General features: G+C 45.3%; 1 protein-coding gene and 1 long non-coding RNA gene across 3 annotated transcripts in view; one reads left to right on the top strand and one right to left on the bottom strand.

Moving 5' to 3' along the window:
* Positions 1-211: 211 nt before the first annotated feature.
* On the bottom strand, positions 212-17,187 carry LOC113429005 (uncharacterized). 2 transcript variants are annotated; one of them, XM_087946956.1, is made up of 5 exons: positions 17,104-17,187; positions 12,684-12,815; positions 4,908-8,104; positions 2,768-2,822; positions 212-2,641 (listed from the first exon to the last, which is right to left on the bottom strand). In XM_087946956.1, exons 2-5 carry the CDS (start codon positions 12,778-12,780, stop codon positions 2,019-2,021), a joined length of 3,972 nt encoding a protein of 1,323 aa, XP_087803082.1. In that variant the 5' UTR covers positions 12,781-12,815; positions 17,104-17,187; the 3' UTR covers positions 212-2,018. The 2 variants fall into 2 exon arrangements, with proteins under 2 accessions (XP_087803082.1, XP_087803081.1); XM_087946955.1 differs by lacking the exon at positions 17,104-17,187 and having other exon boundaries at positions 12,684-12,908.
* The window catches only part of LOC148128753 (uncharacterized), a 271,070-nt gene continuing 258,115 nt past the window's right edge, over positions 13,132-26,086 (top strand). Inside the window, exon 1 of the long non-coding RNA XR_015745922.1 lies at positions 13,132-13,394. This is a non-coding gene — a long non-coding RNA (uncharacterized LOC148128753). The remainder of the gene's footprint in view (positions 13,395-26,086) is intronic.

The raw sequence follows: 26,086 nt of genomic DNA, 5'->3' as shown, positions 1-26,086 counted from the left end.
CATTCAGGTTCTTGGATCGGTTGGTTATCCACCAGATACCCCTACAGTGCCGTCTGCCCCTTCCAGATAAATCATCCGGATAAATCATCTTCAGCAAGACGGCCCCGGCTGGGCACTGGTCGGTCCGTGCCATCCTCAGAGAAATATCACTCTGAGTCCCGGCGGAGTCGCCATAAATGTTGCAGGAAATTACAAGACTCAGACCTTGGAATCCAAAAATAAGTTTTGTTTGTGCAAATGTTCAGAGCATTTTAGCCAAAGCACCTCTGAATGCCTTCCTATAGATTTGACACCACATTTATACATTTCAGAAGTACTAAACTACAGAAATATAACTTGTCAGCATTTCATTGGTTACTTTGACTTCCAGCTCCCCGCCCCCCTGTTGCTGGGTTAAAGTAGCTGGATTATTACAAATACTTTGCTAACCCATCTTGCTAAACCCCCTAGCTTCCTGTAGCTCCGTTTGTGGTTTTGTTGCATGCAAGATGGTTCCTGCTTGACAAATATGAGTGAGTGACTGACGGATGAACCTATGATGTGACATTTTTCATTTCTTTTTCACTATCAAAAGAACAATCTTTTATAACCTTCTTTATGTTCTGCCTCACTGGCTTTGTGCGATTCCTGTGCTTAATGGCTTCATTCCTGTTCTGCTCCTTGTGATTCTCCTGTCTGGAGGGCTGGCAAGGAAGTGTTTGCCAGTGTTTAATTGTGTTATAATTTAATTTTTTATTTGTCCCATGTGTTTCAAAAAGCTGATATTGTGTTTGTGATTGATCTTTAGCACCTTCCTGTTTGCTTCCCCCTTGTCACTGTGGCCCATCTCCTCCTGTATCTGCATTTCCTATTTTTCCTTTTACTATATAGGAATGTCTTAATTACTCTATTTTGTTTGTCTTCTTGGGCTATCTGTTTCTATAGGGATTTTTTAATGATTATCTATTCTAAGATGTTTTAGTGCTGACTCTTAAATGGCTTTCTATTTTAATATGTTTGGTGCTGCAGTTTCCTGTAATTTAAGTAGTATTTAGCTGCAGTTTATGTTTCCCTGGAAACTTCTAATGATTTTATTTTTAAAGTTTTTCTTATGGTCTGAGTAACTTCTCCATGTTCCCATCCTACAGTACATAACATATAATACATATTTACGTAGCATATACATTTGTACATTTCAACAATTTTCCATATTTCTAGTCTGCTATCCTAACAATCTTATCTTGTCTTAATTCTGAGTCCTTCCTTTTTCCCCACCATTGATAAAAATTTATCCCATATTTTGTAATATTCAGCCTCAGCCTTATTTTTAATTTCTCAAAGTTAATTTGTCCATTTCAGAACATATCCATATCTTTTTAATTACTTCGCTTTCATCGGGAATTTCTTTATCTTTCCATTTTTGAGCATAAGTTAACCTTGCTGCCGTAATCACATGCATTATTAGATACGTCAGTTCCTTATTGTATCTTTCTGTAATGATTCCCAGCAGGAAAAATTCTGGTTTGTAGTCAACCTTAAGTTTCACCAATCTTTTCTAACCATCTCTGAATCTTATGCCAAAATTCCTGGGCTTTTCCACATGATTACCATATATGATATAGTATGATCCCTACTCCTGGGTGCATTTCCAACAAACAGGCGATACATTTTGATGCAACTTAGCTAATTTTGCTGGCAGGAGGTGCCACCTATAAAACATTTTGTATAACTTTTCTTAAATGATGTGGCTAATGTTATTTTTTAAATTTCTCTCCCATAAGGTTTTTTGTTGGGGGGGGGGGGGCAGAATCTTCCAGTGCCCTTCCTGTCATTCGAGAGAAGAAACAGGGTTCCTGAGAGAAGGAATTGGCTGAGTAGGACGCAGCTACGAATGTATGACTCGGGTTCTTCAGAGGTCACATGGCAAGAGCTGGATTAGAACCCAGAATGGAAGGGCTGTGGCCTTTGGCAGACTTGCCATCTTGGGAGCGGAGGCGCAATTAGAGAGACATTTTGGTCTCAGTTGGAAAGGGAAGCAATCAGAAGTTGTGTCTGTTGAAGTTCATCATGTCTTCTGTGTAACAAGGAGCATGTCTGTTCGTTTGCACCAGCTCGTCCATCATGGTCATCAGTTCGGCCACCTGAGCCTCTCGTTCCACCCCTTCGGCCTTGTTGTTGAAAGCCAGGTACCGGTTCCCACATACAGCAATATATTCCTTCAGTTTTTTATCTTGGACAGATATAAATCTTTCAAGAGATTCCCTTTCCAGCTCATCTTTGTGGGTGAACAAGAGGATCATGTAATTCCTGGCTTTCAGGCCAAAAATCTCCTTGATCTGCTGAGCCACGGCCTTCTCATTCTCGGTGAAACCACGAGGGCGCATCACCTGCAGAATGACGTGGGGACCCGGGGAGCAAAGCTTCACGCACTTGTTCACTTGAGTAGCAATATCCTCGTTTGGAAGATTGGCATGGGAAAAGCCAGGTGTATCAACAACCACAATCTTCCTGCCGTTCAGCTGTGCCTCTTCCTTCTGGCATGCTTCTGTTATTGACTGAAGTGACCATCCAGTCTCAAAGACTTTGCTTCCCAGGATTGTGTTTCCCGTCTCACTTTTCCCATTTCCGGTTTGGCCCACAATGACGATCCTCCGTTCAGGCCCTATGACCCAAAGGCAAGAAGAGAATAGGAGATGCAGTCAGCAGCGTAAAGCCATCATAGCCTGTCCCTCCACCCAGGACAGTAACTTCCGCCCACTCCACCCACCCCGTGGGGCCAAGACTTTACCTTGGATGCTTGCAGTCATTTCCAGACCAGTTGCACCGCACAAAACCTGGGATTTCTGCATGAAAAGAGAAACAGAATCAGCCAAAGGAGAGGCGATCTCCACCCCACCCCCTTTTCATTCAGCCCTTCAATTCTTGGGGGATTTCAGGAACAGTGGGGGTTGATGTCCAGAGTGTCTGGCAGCTCCCCACACCCAGCTCCATATTCAAAGGGACCCTATTCTCTGGGGCTTTAGCTGCTCCTGCTGCAGCTCCAGATGGTCTCCAAGGGTCGCCCCAAATCGTCTTCCTCCAGGTTACTTCCTGGCCACCCCAGACTCCCCCTTGTCCTCCCAGCTACCCCTCCAAGGTGGTCTGAATCTAATCCTGGTGGGGTTCAAGGCTCCTTTGGTGGGGTCTCTTTCCTGCATCCCCCGCAATCCTGCAAAAACAACCTCTGCTGAGAATGTTTGTTTCCACCTACAGCCTCCCCCACCAAATCTTGCCCCTTGGGAGCCTCCTGTGCCCCTTGGCCCTCCCTGAGTGGGGAGTGGGATACAAGGGCCTTTCCACATTTTGAGAAAGTCACCTCAATTCCTGGTAAACTTGTGGAAGGAACCTTGAAGTTTGGGCCTTCCCACCGGCTGATTTAAGGGTGGAATAAATTGATATTTCTTTCGTCCAAGTTCCACACACAAACTCAGAAGAGAATGAAGAGCAGAGAGTCTTGGAAGCAGTGATGGTATTCTACTGGTTCGGCAGTTGTTGAACCCGCAGAAGTGATTCCAGCACTGCTGGATCAGGCCCCACAGAGCCTCATTTTCAGATTAAGATGAGGCTGCAGGGTTTTCAGACCTGGCACAGAAGGGCTGGGGAACCTCAGCCCTTCAGAACTCAGAGCAGAGTGATATTTATACTTTTTTTTTTTTAGCAAAGAAGAGGGGCAGGTATCTTTTTTTCACTTTCACTTTCGGGTCTCAGCTGCTGCAACCTTCTTCAATCACCCCCCGCCCCGCCCACTGGCAATAACAGTGAGACCATTCAACTGTCAGGCAGATCAACATGAAAAGTCAAAAAAAGGCAACTTGTCAAACCCTTTGATTGGATTAAGATGTAGGAGAAACAGGATTCACACACCAGGGTCCCAATTAAGACACCGGGGGGTGGGGGGGATTTACAACCCAATAAAGAACCCTCAAAGAATGTTGGTGGCCCAGTATCCCCAGAGAATTGATGGTTTATGTATCCTCTTGCCATTTGTGATGGAGAGTAAAACCAATCTCTGGAAAGCCAGCTGGGTGGTAGTTGCAATAATCAGGCAAATCCTCTAATCCCGGACCATGATTCCCGGATTTACTTACGAATTGGCCTTTTTCATTCCTTGCAAGCATCTTCCAAAGGCCCAAGAAATGGCTCAACTTTTTTGGATCGTGTCTTTAGATCTAGGTTATTAGTTAATTATGACAAAACTAACAGGGAATTCAATTTACTTCCAAATGCAATTTGGAATTATTAAATATTGAACCTCATACGTCATCTGCCCATCATCCAGCTCCGAAGGGACAGGCAGAGAATATTAACCAGTTATTGCAGCAACATTCAATGTGCTATATTTTCTACAAGCAAGACAACTGGGAAGTTGTGCAACCTGTGACTGAAGTTCTTACAAAAATGCTGCACTTTTTGTCATCCTCGTCCTCCTCTTCCTGCTCCTCCTCCTCTCTACAACCCCCACTTTCTTCCAGCACTCAGGATGTTATCTAGTTGGTTAATAAAATGTCTGCAAGAAAATCACCAAGCTCAGAGAACACCGAGGACCCCACAGTCCTCTTCCTCCTTCTCCTTTGTCCTCAAGTTACCTTTGAAGACCTCTCTGAGGAAGGGGGGGAACAGTGGCTCAGTGATTAAAGATGCTGTGCTCAGGTTCGAGACCTGAGCACCATAAGACGGGATGAGCTCCCGTTCCTTGCTCCAGCTCCTGCCCATCTAGGCAAGTAGATAAATAGGTACCATGTAGGTGGGAAGTTAACATGTACCTCAGCATACAGTCATGCTGACCACATGGCCACAGAAGCATCTTTGGATACTGCTGGCTCCCTCAGCTAAGAAACAGAGATGAGCATCACACCCCAGAGATGGAAAATGACAAGTAAAACCTTTACCCAGGGATGGATGCAAGTGATCTTCTCGCTCCATTGACCAAGCACTAGTTGAGTCACAGCAGCACATCGGAATTGGTATGGAAGATTAAAGTCCACATCCTCTAAGGTGAATTGATCCTTAGGAACATCTGTTAGAAGGCTTTTCCAATTCTCTTCTCCTGCAATCCGATATTCCACCAGGTACCTGGAGACTGGAGACATCCCATAGGCCAGTGGATCAATACTGATCTGGAAACCTTTTGGTTGGACTGGCTCAACTTTAAATGAAGGAGGTCTTCTAAGAGCAGCTTCCCGCTCCTGACGTCTCTCGAGGGCATCTTTGGCCAAGGCTAAACTTTTCGTCTCCACCGTATTTAATGAGTCAAATAAATTCTTCATGCTCTCAGTGCTCATTTTCCAGGACCTTTCAGCAGCAGCATTATGTCTACCTTGGTGAGCAAAAAAAGATGAATAGTTGAATTTGAAGTGCACAGGGGTTCCCGACTCGTCCAGATCACACGGCGGGTCAGCCTCCTTGAGGACCTCCAGGACAGGTGGGGTCCCCGCATCCACAAAGGTGGTCAGGCACCGGATGTTATCATTCAGGTCTCTTCCCAACATGGAGAGCATGGAATCAAAGACGCGTTTCTGGGCACGAGTTAAATGGGCAAGGGAGGCCTGGGCCACCAAGCAGATGGCATCCACGTGGTCAATGCCCCCTGGCATGGAGAAAAACTCCAGGAGCTGCTCCTCCACCAGTTTGTCTTGCTCTGCATCTCTTGTGCCTCCAAATCCTGGTGTGTCAATGATGGTGAGAGAATGGGGAATTCGGAAACCCTTCTGATGGTTCACCACGTACGCTGTGACTTCCGACGTCCTACTTCCAGCTTCGCTTCTCTGGGTGGTTTCATGAATGAGTTTGAATCTGAAATTATTTTCCCACTGGACACCCAGGATATAATTGATCATCCCGTTGATCAGAGTGGTTTTCCCACATCCTGTTGCTCCCATCACCAGGATCACTTTATTGGGCACTTCTGGGTTCTTCTTTCCAAGCTGGTACACGAGACAGGAGGTGGAGGCATCTGAGGGGACTTTCTCCAGAGGAAGGGAGAACACTAATGGCTGTCTGTCCTCCACCAGGTAGCTTTTCTGAAGGAACTGGTAGGGTATGTTGTCTACACTTTCTTCCTCCAGTGATGTGGAGACCTGAACCTCCTCGCTGGGGACACCCAGAGCTCCATTATCACACATGGCCAACACCCGTATTCTGTACATCATCTGGGGCTTCAGGCCTTCAATGGGATAAAACTCTCTTTTTCTCCATGTTCTTTTTTCAGTCCACTGGTCCTTCCTAGCTCCAGCCTCCACTGTTCTGTACTCCACTTTGTACTCTTTGACCACAACTCCGGAGGCCACGATGCTGGGACTCACCCAGGTGACAGAGATGACAGAAGATGTTGCAGTGACTGTCCTTAATTTCTCAGGAGGGCTGGTGGGAAGGGTCTTTATGGGTGGGCTCAGGTCACTGAATTTACTAAGGCCCAGCTTGCAACAAGCAGCATACCGGAATAGAAAGTCTGTGTTTGGAGACAGATCTTTCAGCAGCAACATCTCCCTGGCATCCTCTGTCCTCACGGTCTTCCAGTTTTCTTCCCCTACCTTATTGTACTCTACCAGATAGCTGGAGATTGCAGCCCTCCCATATTCAGCTGGCTGAAACTTCAGTTGAATGCTATCATGTCTCACTTCGAAAATCAGGAAAGTGAGAGGTTTTGAGGGCAACTCAAAGTTTTTGTTAACCAGCACCCCATCTTCATAAAGGTAAGTGGAGGCTCCTGGGTTATCCACATCTGGGAGTGAAGCCACAACAAAGCGGACTTTCTCACTTGATTGGTTGATACTGAAAAAGTCTTTCATGGACTTGGCAGCTTGGCGAGCATTGCGGGTCCACTCCTTGTCCTCAAACCAGGACAGGCCTTTCTTCAGCCCAGGAGTGGATCTTCTGGACTTAGCTGATTCTGGCAAGAATTGTTCCTGAAGCCAATCTTGTAAACTCAACAGAAATGGCTCTTCATGTAAAGAAGTGAATACGAAGGAGACCACGTATCCATTCTGTGGGTGAAGAACTATTTCTTCCATCCCATTCTTGGAAGAGATAATTTCTATATTATTTAGAATAGTCAGATAAGATTTGACAAAGTTCATTTCTCTTTTCTTGGTGTCCAGAAATTCATGGAGACTTTGGCTGTTGAAGGGCGACTGGTTGACGGACATCAAGAGGTCCACCAGAGTCCCTTCTTCCAGCCCTCCTCCCCGGATGGAAGGCAACATTCTAGCCAGTTGTTTCTGGAAAGTCTGCTTGTGTTGTTTGCACAGATCCTTGAACTCTTGGATCTTCTGTTTGATCTCAGGGAAGGTCTCAGCCATGGGATTCTTGGCTAGATCGTTGCTTTGCACCTGGATTTCGCTGAGTTCCTCCAAGATCTTTTCAGCATCAAAGATCAATCCTAGGCTGATCTCACGGACCACCTTGGCTGCTCTGGTGTCCAGCTTGGTCAGAGGGTAGAGCCAGACCCGCACAGGCACAGCCTTCTTTCCATCTTTCCCTAACATTTTTGGGAGAGTTTCATAAACTTTCATGGCATCTTGGAAGGTCACTGGATTTTTCTGCAAAGAAAAGTCTCCGTGGAACTTGCATCTGAACTTCAGAGCATTCTCTTTCTCCTCCTCAGTCAGTCTGACCTTTACGTCTCCTCCGATAGATATTTCCTTCCTGAGGGTAGCGTGGAGACTTTGTTCTATATCTTTCACCGTCTCCATTGAAGAAACTTCTTGGTCAAAGACGAAGAAAGCCTGAGCTCCATAGAGGATGGCGGTGACCACGTGGGTGGCTGTGCCATGCTCAAAGACCTCTGGGTAAGAGACATTCTGCCTTCCTAGGTGGCTCATTGTCAGCTGTTCATACTTGGTGGTGGTTTTGTACTGAACGGTGACTCTGGCCTGCTGCTTGGACTTCTTGGTGTCGTGAAGATATTCTGCTGACCCTCTCACATCAATCAGGCCCCCCAGGAAACTGGTCTTAATGGGTCCTGAGACATCCAGAGCTGAGGCCTTGTCATCTATGCTGTCAGATGCAATGATTTCAGTTGCTGTCTTGGGCTGAGGCTTGATGGTCAGGTCCTTCTGAAGAGAGTTGTAATCCCAAAGGGTGAGGCCTGCATGGAACAGAAGAAAACAGCAACATGAATTGAACACCGTCTTCCAAAACACCTGCAGCTGGGCAGAGGAGCTTCAGAGAAGTGGGACAATAGAGACATCTTCCCCCTGGAGGGCTCCCTCCTTTATTCTGTCCAATCATCAACAGAGAAACCTCCTGTCAGTTTTGTAAAACATGGCAAAACTCCATACCATGGAATGGGAATTGCTATGCATCTATTGATTTCAAGAATGATCTCCAACTACCTGGAGAAACCATGTTTTTCATGAAGGGTTCAGGGTCACCGGCACCATGAGTTCAGACTTCTAGCCCTGAATTCACTATTCTGGGGGACCCTACACTCCTTTTATTAGCCTTTTCCCAAACCACTTCAGTGACTTTGCTTCTGGGAGGAAATCTGCCCTGACACCACTAGTTAACCTCGCTAGGGCTGGCTGCCTTAGAAGAGTGAGGAAAATCCGGGACTTCCGGTTTGAGTTCCTTCGGCGACGGACCGAAGTCCGCGATCGTGCACGGTTTCGATCCGTGCTCGCCCCCGGAGAGCCCCGAGCCAGCTGGTTTCGGGGCTAAGCCACCCCGTAGAGGTGGTGAAGAGGGGGGAGACTGCCAGCAGGGTTGAGGAGAGCCGCATCTCTCCTACCCAGCTGGCCATTCCTCACTTTCCCGAAGGCGGTTGCAACGGTGGTCAGAAATGGCCACCTCAAAGAAGAACTCGATCGGAAAAGAATGTGCAGGAGGAAGATAAGAAGAGAAAGTTTTGGTTGACCAGGTTAAACTGAAAAAGCAACAACGTAAGGTACCCTGGAATTTAAACTATAAAAAATAACATTGTTCCCAAAGAAGATTTTGAAGCAGCGGAGAGAGGGAAGGGAAAGGATTTGGGGTTTTTTCTTCCCTTCCTTATACTGACAGCTAAGAGACTTAAGCAAGAAATTGAAAAAAAATCCACTTTGACATTAATAGGCATTTAAGCTGAAAATAAAATGTCAAAGGGATAATAAAGATTTCTGGATACTTAAAAGTTTTTAAAAGCAGGAAAGGACAGAAAAAGAATAAAAGGGCAGGATCTGGAAAAATGGAGGAGACTGCCTGGAACTAAAAGGAATTTACAGTGAAACCTCAACAAGATTCCTAAAAGATACATTTTAACTGAAACTTGGCAACAAAATAATAGAACCCCAGGAAGAGAAAGTGGAAAAAAGAAGCAAGAAGAAACAGCCTTGGATTATTTGGATTACTTGGCGATTTTTGGATTTTGCAATTAAATGACTAAAATCAATTGGGTGGTTGTTTAAAAGTGTTTAAAATGGCATCACTCTTAGAAGAACTGAATATGGAACTTAAAAAATGGAATGAAGATGCACAAGAAGGGAGAGGTTCTTTTGGCTTCGTATTTCAATTCTTAGAAATGGAGATCTGGAAATATGAGAAACAACAAGAAACGCTTGCAGAACAAGAAGATCAGGACAAAGAAGAAGCCATCTTTAATGATCAAATAATTTTATTGGGGGGGGAGGAAAGGGGGGAAAGAGAGTGAAAGGTTTAAAATTAGAAAAAAAAGAATAGTTCTAAAAATAAGTATAATATTAGAAAGCAACAGAAGCGGGGATTACAGAAGAGAGAATTAGAAGTAGAGAGACAAGGGGGTAAAAAGGGGAGGAAGAAGAAGAGGGGGAAGAAGGAAAGGAAAAGAAGTTATAAAAGACAGAAACAAGATATAGAGAAACAGGGAAAAGATATAAGGAATTAAAGTATAAGCCTGTTTAGAGAATATAAGTGAAGAGTAATATGGGGAAAAAAAGAGAATTAATTATGGAAAGTTTATAAGTGTTCACAAAGAAGTATGATATTCAATTGAAAAGAAATGTTAAAGATGTTAAGATTTTAATGAATATTAATGATAGAATTGAATTGGAATGGAATGAGTGCTTTATTTACACACACACACAAACACACACACACACACACGAATATAGTCTGTATTTTAAGAATGTACTAAGCAGAATTCGATGGGAAGTTATGTATTATATTGAATGTTATAATCTTAAAGGTATAAATGGAAGCTAAAATAAGAGTTGAATGGATAAAATTAAAAGATATAAAGGTGTCATACTCCAATTAGTAACTACAGGGGAAAATTTGTTTAATGAGAAAAGATAATATGAAATTGAAACAGGACAGACAAATGTATAAATATAATGATTTGAATTGAGATGAGATAATCAAAATAAAGTTGAGAAAATTAAAAGAGGGGAAAAACTATGTACAAAATGTAAAACAATGATAAGATATGGAATAGAACACAAAAATGAGCATGAAATTGAGTTTGTGTCTGTATGAAGAAGTGATAACCCGGGACCATGCTATTTTCAAAAAAAGATGTTTTATTTGTATTATGTTTTTTGTGTGAAAACCCAAATAATTTTTTTAAAAAAACAAATAAACATGCATCCACCCGTGTGTCCCCTTTCTTTGCTAACTATGGGTTTCATCCATGACTTTTCTCTTTAGCCCCGTCTGATTCCCCAGTTCTGGCAGTGGATACGTTTTTGCAGGAGTTAAAAGCCGTGTACTGTGGCTATTCTGTCTCAGTATTTTTCCATAAGACAAATCCTGCTCAGCACGTATACCTCTCAGAGCAAAGTTCACTAAGCTGACAGGAAAAGAACTGACAGGAAGAAGCTGAAGTTGATAAGATTAGTTTCACTGAGGTCTGTGTCAGATAAAGGATGTGTATTCTGTAAAAACATGTTTATCAGTCACAAAGTTCGTTACTTGTATCACGTAGCCTGGTCTCAAAGATAAAGTTTGTAACTTCTTTGTCTTCCTGCTATCCCCCTGCACCCCCCTCTTTGATTCAGTACAATAAAAGGGACAGCGCAGAGCAATCAAGGCAGCCTGAAAAATCCATCTGTCTCAGGCTCAGCCGGGACAATTCCATCTGCCCCAGGCGATGTGCTGCCTCACCTAAAGAAAATCATTTGTTTCGTGTCTTTTTTCTTTGTGCTTGGCACTCACTCTTGCGAGAGTCCCACTAAACCTCACCCTTGCGAGGGTCCCGCTAAGCTTCACCCTTGAGAGGGTCTCATTAAATTGCGTTCTGAGAGGAATTCAGCAATCAACCAGAAGATCGAAACAACAGACCGGTCGCTCAACGCGACAGTGTACCACATGGTCCGCGATCAACTAGAGAGAGCCAAGGAAGACTATAAATGGTTTGCAGACCGACATCGTCGTGTCCACCTTTAGCAGTCAGCGATTGGGTTTGGCTCTCTACTCGATATTTACCAACGACGCGACCATCGAAAAAGCTTGAACACCATTACAAATTGAGTTTGTGTCTGTATGAAGAAGTGATAACCCGGGACCATGCTATTTTCAAAAAGAGATGTTTTATTTGTATTATGTTTTTTTGTGAAAACTCAAATAATTTTTTTTTTTTAAAAAAAGAAGAGTGAGGAAAATCCTCAGGGATGACTCACACCCCTGTGAGCCCTTCTTCAGTCTCCTGCCATCGGGTAAGAGATCAAGAAACAGCCAGCCACACCAACAGGCTGAAGAACAGTTTCTACCCATGGCTGTCAGACTCCTGAAAGGAAAATAACTTCATGTCAACATAGCAGGATAGACTTGCAAGGCCGGTGCATTGTGCAACAAGGTCAAGTAGTGTAATGAGATTGGGACTGGGTTAGGGACTTCTGTCCTCACTCTGAGTTGTGTGTGTGTGTTTGGGGGTGCACGAAGGGAGGCTCAGCCAATCTCATTGTACACATATTGTACTCTGACAATAAAGGTAACAATGAATGATGATGATGATGATGATGATGATGATGATGATGATGATGATGATGATGTTTGGTAATCAGTGTCAATCCTGCTGCATCCTTGGTGAAGGGTTGGATACATATTCTCAGCGAGAAGGTACTACTTATCTAGCTGCTACTTGCGGGCCATTTACCCCAGAGCTCAACTCTATCCCTGGGCTGAGCGTGCGCATTGACGGCAGTGCCTGTTTCCCTCCCACCCTCGTTCCTTTCCTCCAGAGACCCATCAGCCTCATCAGGTCCAAGAGAGCCAAAGGGTGACCCCTGCATGGAACAGGAGACGACATGAAGGTAAATGTGAAACCTGACCTCTAAAAGACTTGCAGCTGGACAGAGAAGCCCCAGAGAGCTCGGACAAGGGACCATCGTTTCTCCCAGAGGATAACCTCATCTGTTCTGTCCAGAAATCACCCCAGGAACCTCTCGCCTGTTTTGCAAAATACTGCAAAAAACCCCGAAAGGCTTTTGACTGAGTAGAGAGGTTTCGTCATTTTCCACAGCATTTCAGTGACTTTGGTGTGGAAACTCACCCCGTGTTTGGTACACAGAGCGAGCTGTGCTGCATGGTAGGCCAAGGGCTGGATACACATCCCCAGGCAGAAGACCCTACTCAGCTACCTGGGATTAGCAGGCCGCGTGTTCAGAATGCCAGCTCTCAAGTGTCCCTGGGCTAAGCCTGCCCATTGATGGCAGTGCCCATCTCCCTCCCTCCCAGATTTCCTACCACCCCTCAGCCTCTCCTCCAGCTCCTACCTGCAATGAGGGCATCCTTGCGACAGTCGTACAAAGTCCCCAGCTGGAAGGGGCGGCCCAGGGCTGGAATCTCTACGGTGTCCTCTTCCAAGGCCATGCTTGGGTCGAGCAATTGCCAACGCTTTTGCTGCCCTGCAAGAGAGGAGAAACATCTGGAGGAGACAAAAGCTGACGGTTGACTCTGTGAGGGGATGCAGGATGTGGGCACAAGCCACATTCCCCCTACTGACAGTGGTCCACATTTGGGGTTGTCTGAGCAAGGCACACTCCACAGAGACCTTTGGGGTAGAAGCAGCAGTCCCTGCGCACAGCTGGTGGCAATGCACAAGACTTCCAGGGGCCACAATTGGCAACTCCTCAGGGAAATATTATTTTAATGACATCCTTTTAATAGTATCCTTGTGAACATTGGGCTGTATTGAACAAAATGAAATTCAGGAGTGAAAAAAGTCAGGTTCTACATTTAGGCAAGAAAAACAAAATGCACAGGTATAGTGTAGGTGGTACTTCGCTCAACAGGTGTAACTGTGAGAGGGACCTTGAAGTCCTAGTGGAAAATCACTTAAATATGATCCAGCCATGTGATGAAACAGCCAAAAAAGCCAACGCAGTTCTAGGCTGCATCAAGATCAGGTGAAGTGTTAATACCACTTTATAAGGCCTTGGTAAGGCCTCACCTGGAATACTGCATCCAGTTTTGGTCTCCACGATGTGAAAAAGATGTTGAGACTCTAGAAAGAGTGCAGAGAAGAGCAACCAAGATGATTAGGGGACTGGAGTTTAAAACATATGAAGAATGGCTGCAGGAACTGGGTATGTCTAGTCTAATGGAAAGAAGGATTAGGGGAGACATGATAGCAGTCTTCCTGTATCTCAGGGGCTGCCCCAAAAAAGGAGTCAAGCTATTCTCCCAAGCCCCTGAGGGCAGGACAAGAAGCAAGGGGTGAAAACTCACCAAGGAGAGAAGCAACATGGAATGAAGGAGAAACTTCCTAACAGGGAGGACAATCAACCAGTGGAACAGAAGTTGCCTTCAGAAGTTGTGGGTGCTCCATAGGAAATTTCTCCTAAGACCTCGGTTGCTTCTCTCTTTGGTTAGTTTCCATCCATTGTTTCTTGTCGTGCCTTTTGGTGTTTTGGAAAATAGATTGACAACACACCCCGCCTCATTTTTGTAGGAGCCCCTCAAATTTCCTGACAGTTAGAACAATTGATCAGTGGAACAACTTGCCTCCAGAAGTTGTGAATGCTCCAACACTGGAAGGTTTTTAAGAAGAGATCGAATAAACATTTGTCTGAAATGGTATAGGGCTTCCTGCCTAAGCAGGGGGTTGAACTAGAAGACCTCCAAGGTCCCTTCCAACTCTGTTATTCCATTCCATTCCATTCTAATTCCATTCCATTTCTTATTCCATTCCTTATTCTATTCTATTCTATTCCCTATTCTATTCTATTCTATTCTATTCTATTCCCTATTCTATTCTATTCCATTCCATTCCTTATTCTATTCCCTATTCTATTCTATTCCCTATTCTATTCTATCCCATTCCATTCTATTGCATTCCATTCCATTCCATATTCTATTCTATTCCATTCTATTTTATATTCTATTTTATTCTACTCTATTCTATTCTAATAGAATACATTTCCGTATTCTATTCTATTCTATTCTATTCTATTCTATTCTATTCTATTCTATTCTATTCTATTCTATTCTATTCTATATTCTAATCTATTCTATTCTATTGCATTCTATTTTCTATTCTATTCTATTCCAATCTATTCCATTCCATTCCATATTCTATTCCATTCCATATTCTATTCTATTCTATTCTATTCTATTCTATTCTATTCTATTCTATTCTATTTCTATTCTATTCTATTCTATTCTATTCTATTCTATTCTATTCCATATTCTATTCTATTCTATTCTATTCTATTCTATTCTATTCTATTCTATTCTTTACTCTACTCTACTCTACTCTACTCTACTCTACTCTACTCTACTCTACTCTACTCTATTCCATAGTCCATATTCCATAGTCCATAGTCCATATTCCATATTGCATATTCCATTTGTTTTGGTACGAGTTGCAATGATCGCAGTTCCTCTCATCACCAGGAGAGGGCGACACAGGGATGAGTCTGTTTTCCCACAGGGAAAGGACTGCTTTGGTTTCGGTGTTCGGGACTCTTGTGGGGGGTGGGGTGGAAGTGGGTATCCAGGGATCTGATTTCTTTCCCCTGAAAAATAAGGGTCCCTGGTGAGGATCAGTAGCATCTCCAAGTTTTCTTTTGGGGAGGGGGATAAAAGACCACTTGGAATCCCCAAAAGCCTACCCAGTGGCTTTACAAAGCCTTAGTGGGGCCGCATCTAGTGTACTGCACCCAGTTTTCGCCACCACATCACAAAAAAGGTGTTGAGACTTTGGGAAAAGGGCAAAGAAGAGCAACCAAGAACTGAGCTGAAGAAGCTTCTTGGAGGAGAAGCGAAACGTCTTCAAAGAAAAACCAGAAAGTCCAGTTGCCTCTTGAGAAAAGAAGCACCTTTGGGACGAAGAGCAACTAAGGTGATCAAAGGCCTGGAGACGAAAACATACAGAGGACGGTTTCTTCCCACATATAAATAACAAGAAAAAAATCAAGGAAACAGTCGGTCCACTAAAGAGAGAAGACAGCAAGGAAGTAACAGGCAACAGAGAGAAAGCAGAGCTGCTTAGCTCATTCTTTGCATCCGTCTTCACACAAAAAGAAATTATAGCCCAACATACCCAAAAAACTCCTGCAAAGACAAACTAGAAATTAAAATTAAAATAAGCAAAAAAAAAAAATATTAAGAGAACACCTGTCTGATCTTGACGAAAACAAACCACCGGGGCTTGAATGGATTACATCCCAGAGTTTTAAAGGAGCTGGCAGAGGTCATCTCAGAACCACTGCACCATATCTTTCAAAAATCCTGGAGCACCAGGGAACTACCAGAGGACTGGAAAAGAGCTGATGTGGTTCCCTTCTTCAAAAAAGGGGGAAAAACCAGACCTAGGAAACTACAGACCAATCAGCCTAACATCAATACCCGGGAAGATACTGGAAAAGATAATAAAAAAACAGACCTTGCCAACATCTAGAAACGAGTAAAGTAATAACTAGCAGTCAGCACGGGTTTGTTAAGAACAGATCATGCCAAATAAATCTTATTTCATTCTTCAACACAGTGACTAAATTAGTAGACCAGTGAAATGCTGTGGACATAATATACTTAGACTTCAGCAAGGCATTCGACAAAGTAGACCACAACCTACTTCTTGGTAAGCTAGAAAAAAGTTCCTTTTTTTTCCCCCCCTCCTTTCTTTTTTTTTTTTGGGTGGGGGTGGGTTGGGGGGTGGGGGGGGGGGCGGGGGGTGGGTTGTTTGGGGGGGGGGGGGGGGGGGGGGGGGGGGGGGGTTTTTGTGTTTTTGGGGGGGGGGGGGGGGGGGGGGGGTTTCTTTTCTTTTCGCTGGGGGGGGGGGGGGGGGGGGGGGGGGGGGGGGCCCGGGCGGGGGGGGTTTTTCTGTGGGGGGGGGGGGGTTTTTTTTGGGGGGGGGGGCCCCTCCCGGGGGGGGGGGGGTGGTTTTTTTGGGTTGTGGGGGTTTTTTTGGGGGGGGGGTTTTGGGGGGGGGGGTTGGGGGGGGCGGGGGGTGTGGGTTGGGGGACTAGATGACCTCCAACTGTGTTAATCTGTACCTGACAGGGAGACACCTATCCACTTTCCTCCTTCGCCCCTCCTGGAAGGAGCCCCTCAACCTTGGGGCCTTCAGCCAAGCCCCCCTCCCAACCACCCACAGCAGGCTTTCAGGGGAGGAGGAACAAAAGCAAGGTGGTTTGTCTCTAGCCCCTCCCATTCTCTCCCCCCTCCCCCCACAGCACAGAGAGCAAAGTCTGATCCTCTGGATGGATCACAGTGTGGAATCTCCCTGGGAAAATTCCTGGGGAATTGGGACGTGGGACTGAGAGTCGTAATGGTGTGGGGGGGAGGTATCCCCCGCTTCCCTCCCTCCCATTCCAGCTCTCCCCTTGTTGGGCTGCCTGCACAGAATTTAGCAGCCTTCTGAAAAGGAGCAACCCCTCTCCCCTCCCCCTCCCCAATTTCCTAGATTATCCCCCTCCCCAAGAACACAGGTGCTTTCTGTGCCACCTCTGGGGCTTTTCTGTCCTGGGGAAGCCGCCCAACACTGAGGGACTCTGGTGTCCTATCCACCCCCGAGAGTTTCCGAGAGAGGAACGACTGCTTGCTCTCGTGTAACAACACCGAGTAGCCCAGTCGAAGACCCACCTACTTTCCACCAGGTACCCAGGAACAGCCCTGCCCTCATCCCACTCTGCTCCGCTGGCCCAGCAAATGCCAACTTGGGGTTCATGGCACTTCTGGAGGGGTCCTCACCTGGTCAGAGGAATCCAGAATCCGTGGTGGCAGGTGGATCTTCCGCTCTCCGTGGGTGATCAATCTCTCCGTCCTTTGAACTGCTGACCGGGTTTATGATGGGAACAGAGTTCAGAGGTTGTAAAACCCGTGCAAGCCCTCAATTGCGATTACTTTATTATCACTTCTCTTGCCAGAGTACAACATGTGTACAATGAGATTGGCTGTAAATTCACCCATGCGCAGAAATGATCAGATTAACTATGGTATTAAAAATAAGGAAAAGGTGATTTTTTAAAAAATATGGAATTTGTGGTATAATTGGCTAAAAAAAAGGAACTGAAGATGTTTAGTGAAAACGACCAAAGAAACGCTAAAGAAGAATTGAATATATGACATATGTGTATGTAAATGTGTATATCATTAAAAAGTTTCTGTTCCCTTTGGTTTGTGTTGGTTTTATTGGACAAGGGTTTGGGTCAGAACAGTGGGGCTGACCCAAAGAAGAGGGGGATGAAGCTATTCTCCAAAGCCCCCGAAGGCAGGACAAGAAACAAGGGATGGAAATTGAGGAGAAACTTTCCAACAGGGAGGACAATTCACCGGTGGAACAGCGCCCCCTTCGGCTTTAAAAGGTAAGGGGAGAAACACCCTCTTTAGAGTCTGAATCCCACCCTCTTATTCTGGCTGGGCAGAGGGTCCTTTCGGGCTTTTTCCTCCATCATGGGATTTCCAGGCAGGGCTAGGCAACCCCGAGTCCTTTCGCTGTCATGCCCCTGTTGGAGTCTGACTCTGAGGGAGAGGAGGAACAGCAGACAGGGAGTGGGAGTGTGTCTCCAGTGGTTGTGGAGGAAACTGGGGAAGGGTACAGGCCGGATGGGCATTCAGAGGAAGACCCAGGCCCATCCCCTCTTTGTCCTAGGGCATGCAGGGAGGAGCGGAGAAGGGAGAAACGTGAGTGGCGTGGTCTATGGGGGAGGAAGGGGCCCTGATCCCCTTCATGGGCTGCAGCTGGGAGGACGGGTTAAAAGGACAAACTGTGCATGGCAAAGTTGCTGGAAGCAAAGCGTGCATTATTCTTGTTGGAGCTTATCTGTGTTTTGGCTTCCTCCTAATTGTGGTTGCTGCATTATCTGGTAGAAGCCTGCAATTAATCATCCTGGCCTGCCGAAGTAAGTCCTTCAGTGTGGTGCGTGTTGTGTTTTTTATTTCGAATTAACTTTACTTTGGGTGCGGACTGCATTTACTTCCTCCGTAAACTGTTTTCTTTAAGAGTTTGATATCCTGCCAAGGATAATTGGACGTTGGGGCCAAGTTGGAGGCATTAAAGGGACTTTCTTCTATTTTTCTGACTTGGTTATTTTTGTATCATGTTCCGGGTCATCACACCCGGGTTCGGCCGGGCCCATTGCTAACATTATGGCTGGTTCAGCGAACTGCCAAATCCCACCCCTGGCAGACCCCTCCCACCCTGCCCCACCCCTCCCAGGAGTCTCCACGCAGCCCATTTTGGATGCAGGTAAGTACAGGGCCCGTGGGGAGCCTGGGGAGTGGCGGAAAAATGGGCCTTCCGGAAGTTCTGGGAGGCCACGCCCACCCAGCAACTGGGCAGAAAATATTTAATTTGTCCATTTTGAAATCTTAGATAGAAACCAGCTTTTTCCATTCCACAAAATATTGAATCTTTCCCTTTCTCACTTTCGATCCTTGTCAGTCTATTATCTATTTCTCCCACTTTCTTGTCTGTTTTATCACCTCTTTCTTCCATCTGTAGTTTTTCTCCATATATCGTTAATACCTGTTGTATATTTCCTTCCATCTTCTCCATCCTTTCCTCTAACTTCTCCATTCTCTCTTCTGCACGCTTCCCTTGGTCTTGTATTACTTGTAACATAAACTTAATTTCTTCAATGGAAGTCTCCTTTTCTTTTTCCTTCTCCTGTCGTAACATCATAGTACTAGATCGTTGACCAGCTGGGCTCAGCGATGGGGAAGTAGGAATTGATGATCCTGTAGGTATTCTCTTACTCATGTCAAATCAAATTATAATCCATTCGCAAAAACCCAAGGGAAGATAAAAACAAATCTTCAAATTCTTCTCTACCTTAATCCAACTTTATCCAATTAAAAAGGGGATCAAAAAGAAGAAGAAAAAGAAGATAAAAAGAAGATTAAAAAAAAAGAAACTATGATGGAATCGATGAAGTCCAATAGCAAAAAAAAAACCTCTAAGATTCAAAAAGCCCAATAAAGAGATCAGAGGAAAAATTCCCCCAAAAAATAAGAGGGGAAAAGAAAATAGCAATGCAAATCCATCCACTTCTACATAAAATAGTGGGGGAAAAGGAACGCCAAGAGAGAGGGGGGGGGGGAAAGTCACAAATCTAAGGATAATCCACTTACTAGTCAATCAATCAATAATGGGAAGAAGAAAAAGTTAAAAAAAAAAAGAAATATAAAAAAAGATTAAAAAAAAAACAATCCAAAATTAATCCATATTAAAAAAAACTGGACCAAAAAAATAACATAAGCCAGTAGAGGGGGGAGGAGAAAAAATAAAATAAATCCAAAATGTACTACAGCAAAAATAGGGTGGTCAAAAACAAAACAAAGACAAAGCACAAAAAAGAAAGAAAGGTGCCAGCTATAATTTATAAATCCATTGTAGCTAAATAAAACAAAGTCTCATTGTAACATTCAGTGAGTCCAGAAAGCCAGAGTGAAAAGCCAATATCTTGTTCAAGGTCACACTGTTCTTTCTTTCTCTTAATCTTATTCAACTTTAAAGGCAGCACCTGTCTTCAGCACTGACTTCTCTATCTTTCTCCGTAGTCAAAATAATTGTTTGTTATTCTTAAGAAGATTTTTCATTTGACCTCTAGATGGCAGTGTTGCTTAGCTTTCCTTATAATTGTTCCTTAGTAACTGTATCTCTATACTCTAACCAGTGAAAGTAAAAAGGGAAAGTCACAAAGTAAAAAAAGGAAGGAAAAGTACTTCGTATGTTTAAGCTGAAAAAGCAGAAAGGATTCGATTTCCTCTTGTTTTTAAGCTCAGTCCCAGACAATACACTGTTTAATAAATACCTACCTATGTTAAAGAAAATTGTATAAATCAATTTAAAAAATGATGACAGCTGTGGGAACCAAGGACACTTCAGCAGGTGTTTCCCAGACTGTCTCACAACAATACCAGGAGATTCCATTGGATAACGAGACCTGGTCCAATAGGGGAGGCAGAACCTGAACTTCAACTATGTGGCTCTGGGTGGGAATTAGCTAGATCTGGTTTTGCCCTCATCTTTGCTGATATGATGTACTCAATAAAGTTTTGCGTTAAGAGATTGGATCGTCTCGACCATGTTTGCTTTGCTTGGTCAGTTGGAACGTTGAGCCCTTCTGTTCTGGGTTCCAATCCAGCCCTCGCCAAGTGACCTCTGAAGAACCCGAGTCAGAGATCCATGACCGAGTCTCCCTGAGCCAATTCCTTCTCTTAGAGAACCTCCTTTCTCCCCTCAGAGGACGAGACTTCAAGCGAATGTGAAAATCCAGCCCCTCCCCAGTATCAACCGGCCCCATAGCCTAATTCTCTCCCGTCCTGGACCCATGTCCCTTCGGAAGCAGAGACTCTTGGGGGGGGGGGTTCCCATCTGTCAATCCTTTGAGGTATATCAGGCTGGGAATCCATCAACACAAGAAATATTAGAATTCGAGTTTACCGATATGGATTATAGTAGCAGAATCTTGAAAGCGTCTCCCTTTCGCTCCCTCTGGCATGAAAGAGCATCAAGGCAGGACAACCCTGAGTTTCTTTCTCACCCCTTCCTATTTTCCTGGGGGGGATTCACTTTTTCTTAACAGCTGCCACATATTATTTGCAAGGCTGTTTCTGTACTGCTCAACACCACCTTCCGTTGGCCAACGTTGACTCATTGGAGAGAGCATTTCTCTTTCCACCAAAGGAACTCTTGTTAAATCATCTCCTTTCTTACAAAAGAGGCTGTCTTTTTTGGGATGGTTGGGGGAAACTGGGGAGTTTGGTCCACTCAGCTGAATTGATTCCAGACAAGGATGCAGTCACAAGGCAGAAGAGAGGGGGGCCATTGCCCTGACTTCCTGGAGGAGGGGGACAGAGAAGGAGTAGAATATACTCGAGGGGCGAGTCGGAGTGCAAGATCTCCCCGAAACCTTTTCACACTGGGTCCTTCTTGGTGGAAATCAGGCTCCTGCTGGGTCCTTCCCATCTCCTTAGTGTCCCTCAGCTCCATACCACATGCTTCTCCTCCAGCTTTGTTTCGCAGACACTCCTGAAAATCAGTGGTAATTTTTTTTAAACAATTTTTAAAAATTTAAACAACAAACATAAACAAATACTAAACATATAATATTGAATAAAATCTTCTTTCCATTATACAGTGTGTCGGTTGGTACATATCTCTTCTGCACAATAGCAACAGTCATTCTATCCTATTTTTAAGTTACAATTCATATCATATATAACTTCAATCCATTTAATGTGATATTATTATCAAATCATTATCAGACTGTTACTACCAATTCATCTCATTTTTTTCAGGAGAATTCAACTATTATAAAACCTAATTTATAATATCATTCATTTCCATGTAATCAAGAATAAGATATCATATTATAATAATCACTTACAACATATCTTTGTATCATTTTATCATAACTGTTATATTATATTTCTATTATATGATACTGTATGTCCCTATTTTCTTATCTAACCATGAATAAAAGAGATCCCATATTTTATAATATTCTTTTTCTTCTTGCTCTCTAATGGCAAATGTCGATCTATTCATTTCTGCACATTCCCTTATTTTCTTTATCACTTCCTCCTCTATTGGAGCTTTTTCATTCTTCCAGTTTTGCGCAAATACTATTCTAGCTGCTGTCCTAATATTAACATTCAATTATGTCCATTCTATACTGTATCCTTCAGGCAAGATGCCCAATGAAATATCTCTGGTTTCAAGTCTATATGCTGTTTTGTCATTTTTCCCCCCCACCATTTTAAAATCTGGGCTATTTTTGACAGCATTATCGGGACCTGCAAACCTCAGTTGTCTTGGAGAGACCCTCGAAGTCCGAGGTCCACCTCTGGACCCCTCCCCTCAGACCAATTTGGGGAGCCCAGAGGGATAACTATGGGGTGGAGAGTGGGGAGGGTGTCTGACCTAAAGAAGAGAAGGTGGGGGGACGGTGGTGGGAGGAAGAGCCGCCTCCTTCCAGAAGACCCCAACTCTTCTCCCTCTTGGAAAAGGGGTGCAAATTTCAGGAAGGCAGGTTCTGGGGGAACATTGCCCAAACTCTCAAGGAGCAGAAGCAGCTCTACAGAGCAAGGGGGTCTCCAAACTCGGCAACATTAAGACTTGTGGACTTCAACTCCCAGAATTTCTCAGGTAGCATGGTTGCCTGGGGAATTCTGGGAGGGTTTTTTCTTTTTTTTTTCAATTTAAAAAAAAATTTTTTTTACAACCAAATTATCCTTGGGTGAACAGTGCAGTCCTGTAGTGTCTTACATTTTGTTACAAAGACAACAATGTTCCTCTTATTTAATATAGTTGATGATCTTTTAACATTTGATATTCATACTTATCATTTGTTAATTTATCAATCTTAATTATTCAATATTACAGTGTATTATTTTTGTGTCAATCTCAATATTCTTAACCTTACTCCTTTTACTACCAGTTATATATTAATAATTCTATTTGCACTGTTTACCAAATTTATAGTTTTAATCACAATTCATGAATGTATATGGGATTATAATTTCCCATGATTTATCCCCTTTTTAATATCTAAATATGCCACTATTATAAAAAAAAAGTCCCCTCCCTGATCACATTTAATACCAATACACTAGTATTCATCATATTTATGTTTAACAGATTATGCAGTTATAATAATAGTTATTTTTTATTAAATTATAGCCTTTCATTATCTATGTTATATTTCACAATATTATTTTTGTCTCAGTCAAATTCCATGTGTCATTCCTTTACCTACAATAACATGTTAACTTTCTTATTTATTGCATTTATCAGTTCTATATCTTAACTAGTAGTACACGTTTCTATCAGATCATATTATCCTTTACTTTTCTTTTTTTACCCATCATTCCTCAGGTAGCACGCTTGGCTGGGGAATTCTGGGAGTTGAAGTCCACAAGCCTTAAAAGTCGTGGACTTTGGGGAAATCTGCACTAGAGGAATGAAGGGCCAAGAAAAGGTCTTTGTTGCCCTCTGTTGGACGGCTTCTTTCCTTGCAAAGTAAATGTGAATAATGAAACAGGAAGTCAGATTCAAAAGAGGAGAGGAAAGTGGGGTTTTTTTCCCCCTGGTGCTTTTAACTTTCGTTTTTCTGAACCCCCTGAAGGCAAAGCAGAAGGCCAGGCTTTGCTTAAAAGAGATCCAGCAGGGAAGCAGATCCACCTGCGGCCGGTTTTCCCAATCCGGGGGCCCCCGGGGGGGGGGGGGGGGGGGAAAACAGCCACAACCATTATAATTTGGATTGGGGGGGGGGGGGGGGGGGGGGGGGGGCGGGGCGGGGGGTGGGGGGGGGGGGGGGGGGGGGGGGGGGGGGGGGGGTGGGGGGGGGGGGGGGGGGGGGGGGGGGGGGGTTTTTTGGGGGGGGGGGAGATTGGAGTTTTTTTGGGAGGGGGGGGTTTTTTTTTTTTTGTTGAGTTCATCCAGCAGCCAAAGAAAAAAAGAGCTGCAATTGAGTGCAGGGAGGGGACACCTTCATCCTACCCACCTTCCACTCAATCGCGGCTCTCTTTGTTCTGTATTTGCATTCTTGTAACCCTGCGTTCTGATTGGCTAAAACGCACAGCACTCGGATTGGTCGAGTGTGCAGCACTGATTGACTGTTACGAAGCAACCGCGATTGGCCGAGCCGATCGCAGGAGATTTGAACGGCTGTCATTGGCTGCAGCGCCCTGTGCAAGACCAATATAAGCCGCTGCCGATCCAAGCCTAGCAAGCCGATCTACCTTACAATAAAAAGAGCTTTTAAAAGTCACTTGCTTCGCGTCTCTTCTTGGGACCGATCTACCAATATAACACTGGCGACGAGGGTGGGATTCTGAACCAAAGACCCACCCCGCACGTGGCACCACGGCAAAGTGACCGGCAACATGGCCAGCCGCACTGCGCCACCCGCACCTTTCAACCAGGCTGCAGAGGACTGGGAATCTTACATCGATAGATTCCTAATGCTCCTAGAAAGCAGCAACCTAAAGGACGCCAATGGACAGAAAAAAAAGGGCCGTGTTCCTGACCCACTGCGGGCCCGCAGTGTTCAAGATGGCGAAAGCCCTCGCCAAACCCCTCGATGTGAAGGCGATGGACTGGGCCGACCTTGAGCCACTGCTGCGAAGCTAGTATGCGGCCACTGTACCAACCCTCATCCGCCGGCACGATTTCTACCGGAGGGATCAAAAGGAGGGTGAGAGCATCAGCGACTTCGTGGCTGATCTACGGGACCTCGGGGGCATGTTCGGGTTCACCGACATGGATGAAGCCCTGCGAGACCGTGTCGTCCTTGGACTCAAAGACCCTATCCTGCAAAGCTGGCTAATGGCGAAGGGCGACATATCCCTTACTGATGCTCTCACCAAGGCAACCGCAGCGGAGGCGACCAGGACATCGGTGGCCCGGATGCGGCAAACGAGCACAGCGGACCGGCCCGTGATGACCGAGGCGGCCCCAACCCCTGAGAAGCACACCGAAACCAGCCGCCGAGCAACCACCACCACACATCATGGCGATCTCGACTCCCTCACCGACACCGAGGACGAAGAGGAAGACATCCACTGGCTCCAGGCGGAACGAGACCGGCGCGAGCGGCGAGGTCATAAGTGGGGGTTCCAGTGTGCCGGGTGCGGGGGTGACCATCCATGGTCAGAATGCCGGTTCTTTGACGCAATCTGCCGGCACTGCGACAAGTGGGGCCACATCGCCAAGGTGTGCCGGTTCAAGTGGAACCATAGTCCCCGGCGTCGAGACAGCAGTCCCTGGAGACGAGACGACAACCCCCGCCAGGAACAGAGACCGACACGCCGAGAGCCGATGGAGCCGGGATGGAAGAAACAGGCGTCTCGACGAGGCTCGACAACGAGAAGAAACTCACCAAACGGTTGTTATCGGCCACTCTTCAAACTGGGATGCCCGGAAGGTACACGTGGAGGTGGGCATCGAAGAACGACCATGCAAAATGGAGGTGGATTCCGGATCCTACCTCTCCATGGTCGCTTGGCGGGAAATCAAGCGCCTGGTGCCTACCATCCATAGGCGCGAACTGGAAAGCCAGAAACTCATCCTCAAAGACTACCAGGGGAACCGCATTCCCGTGGTCGGAATTGGACACTTTAAAATCACGTTCAAAGGGTGCACCGAAAAACTTCCCCTAACCATCGTGGACAAGGACCGCCCTAGCCTTTTGGGACTACAATGGTTCGCACCATTGGGAATAGAGGTGACGGGCATCAACCACATCGCCGAGGTGGACTGGGAGGAGCAGCTCGCAAAAGATTTCCAAGAGGTTTTCGACGGCAGCCTAGGCAAGTACCGAGGGGCCCCGATATCCTTCAACCTAGACCCCAACATTGCCCCAATCCGCCTTAAACCCCGGTGAGTACCCTTCGTGCTCAGACCTAAGATCGATGAGCAGTTAAACAAGCTCATCGAGCAGGGGGTACTCGAGCCAACAGACCATGCCAGGTGGGAGACCCCTATAGTCACCCTGGTAAAACCAGATGGGTCGGTGAGAATTTGTGGTGATTACAAGGCTACCCTCAACCGCGCTCTGCAACAGAGCGCTTACCCCATCCCAGTGGTACAGCACCTTCTACACTCACTGGGGGGAGGCAAGGTTTTCGCGAAACTCGACCTGGCACAGGCCTACCAGCAATTGCTGGTTGATGCGGAAACCGCAGAGGCGCAAACCATAGTCACCCACCGCGGGGCTTTCCGCTG

Source organism: Notechis scutatus, chromosome Z (assembly GCF_049901735.1).
Source record: "Notechis scutatus isolate UNSWTSFEM ecotype Mainland chromosome Z, rNotScu1.2, whole genome shotgun sequence".
NCBI lineage: Eukaryota > Metazoa > Chordata > Lepidosauria > Squamata > Elapidae > Notechis > Notechis scutatus.
This window is presented reverse-complemented; position numbering and strand designations above follow the sequence as displayed.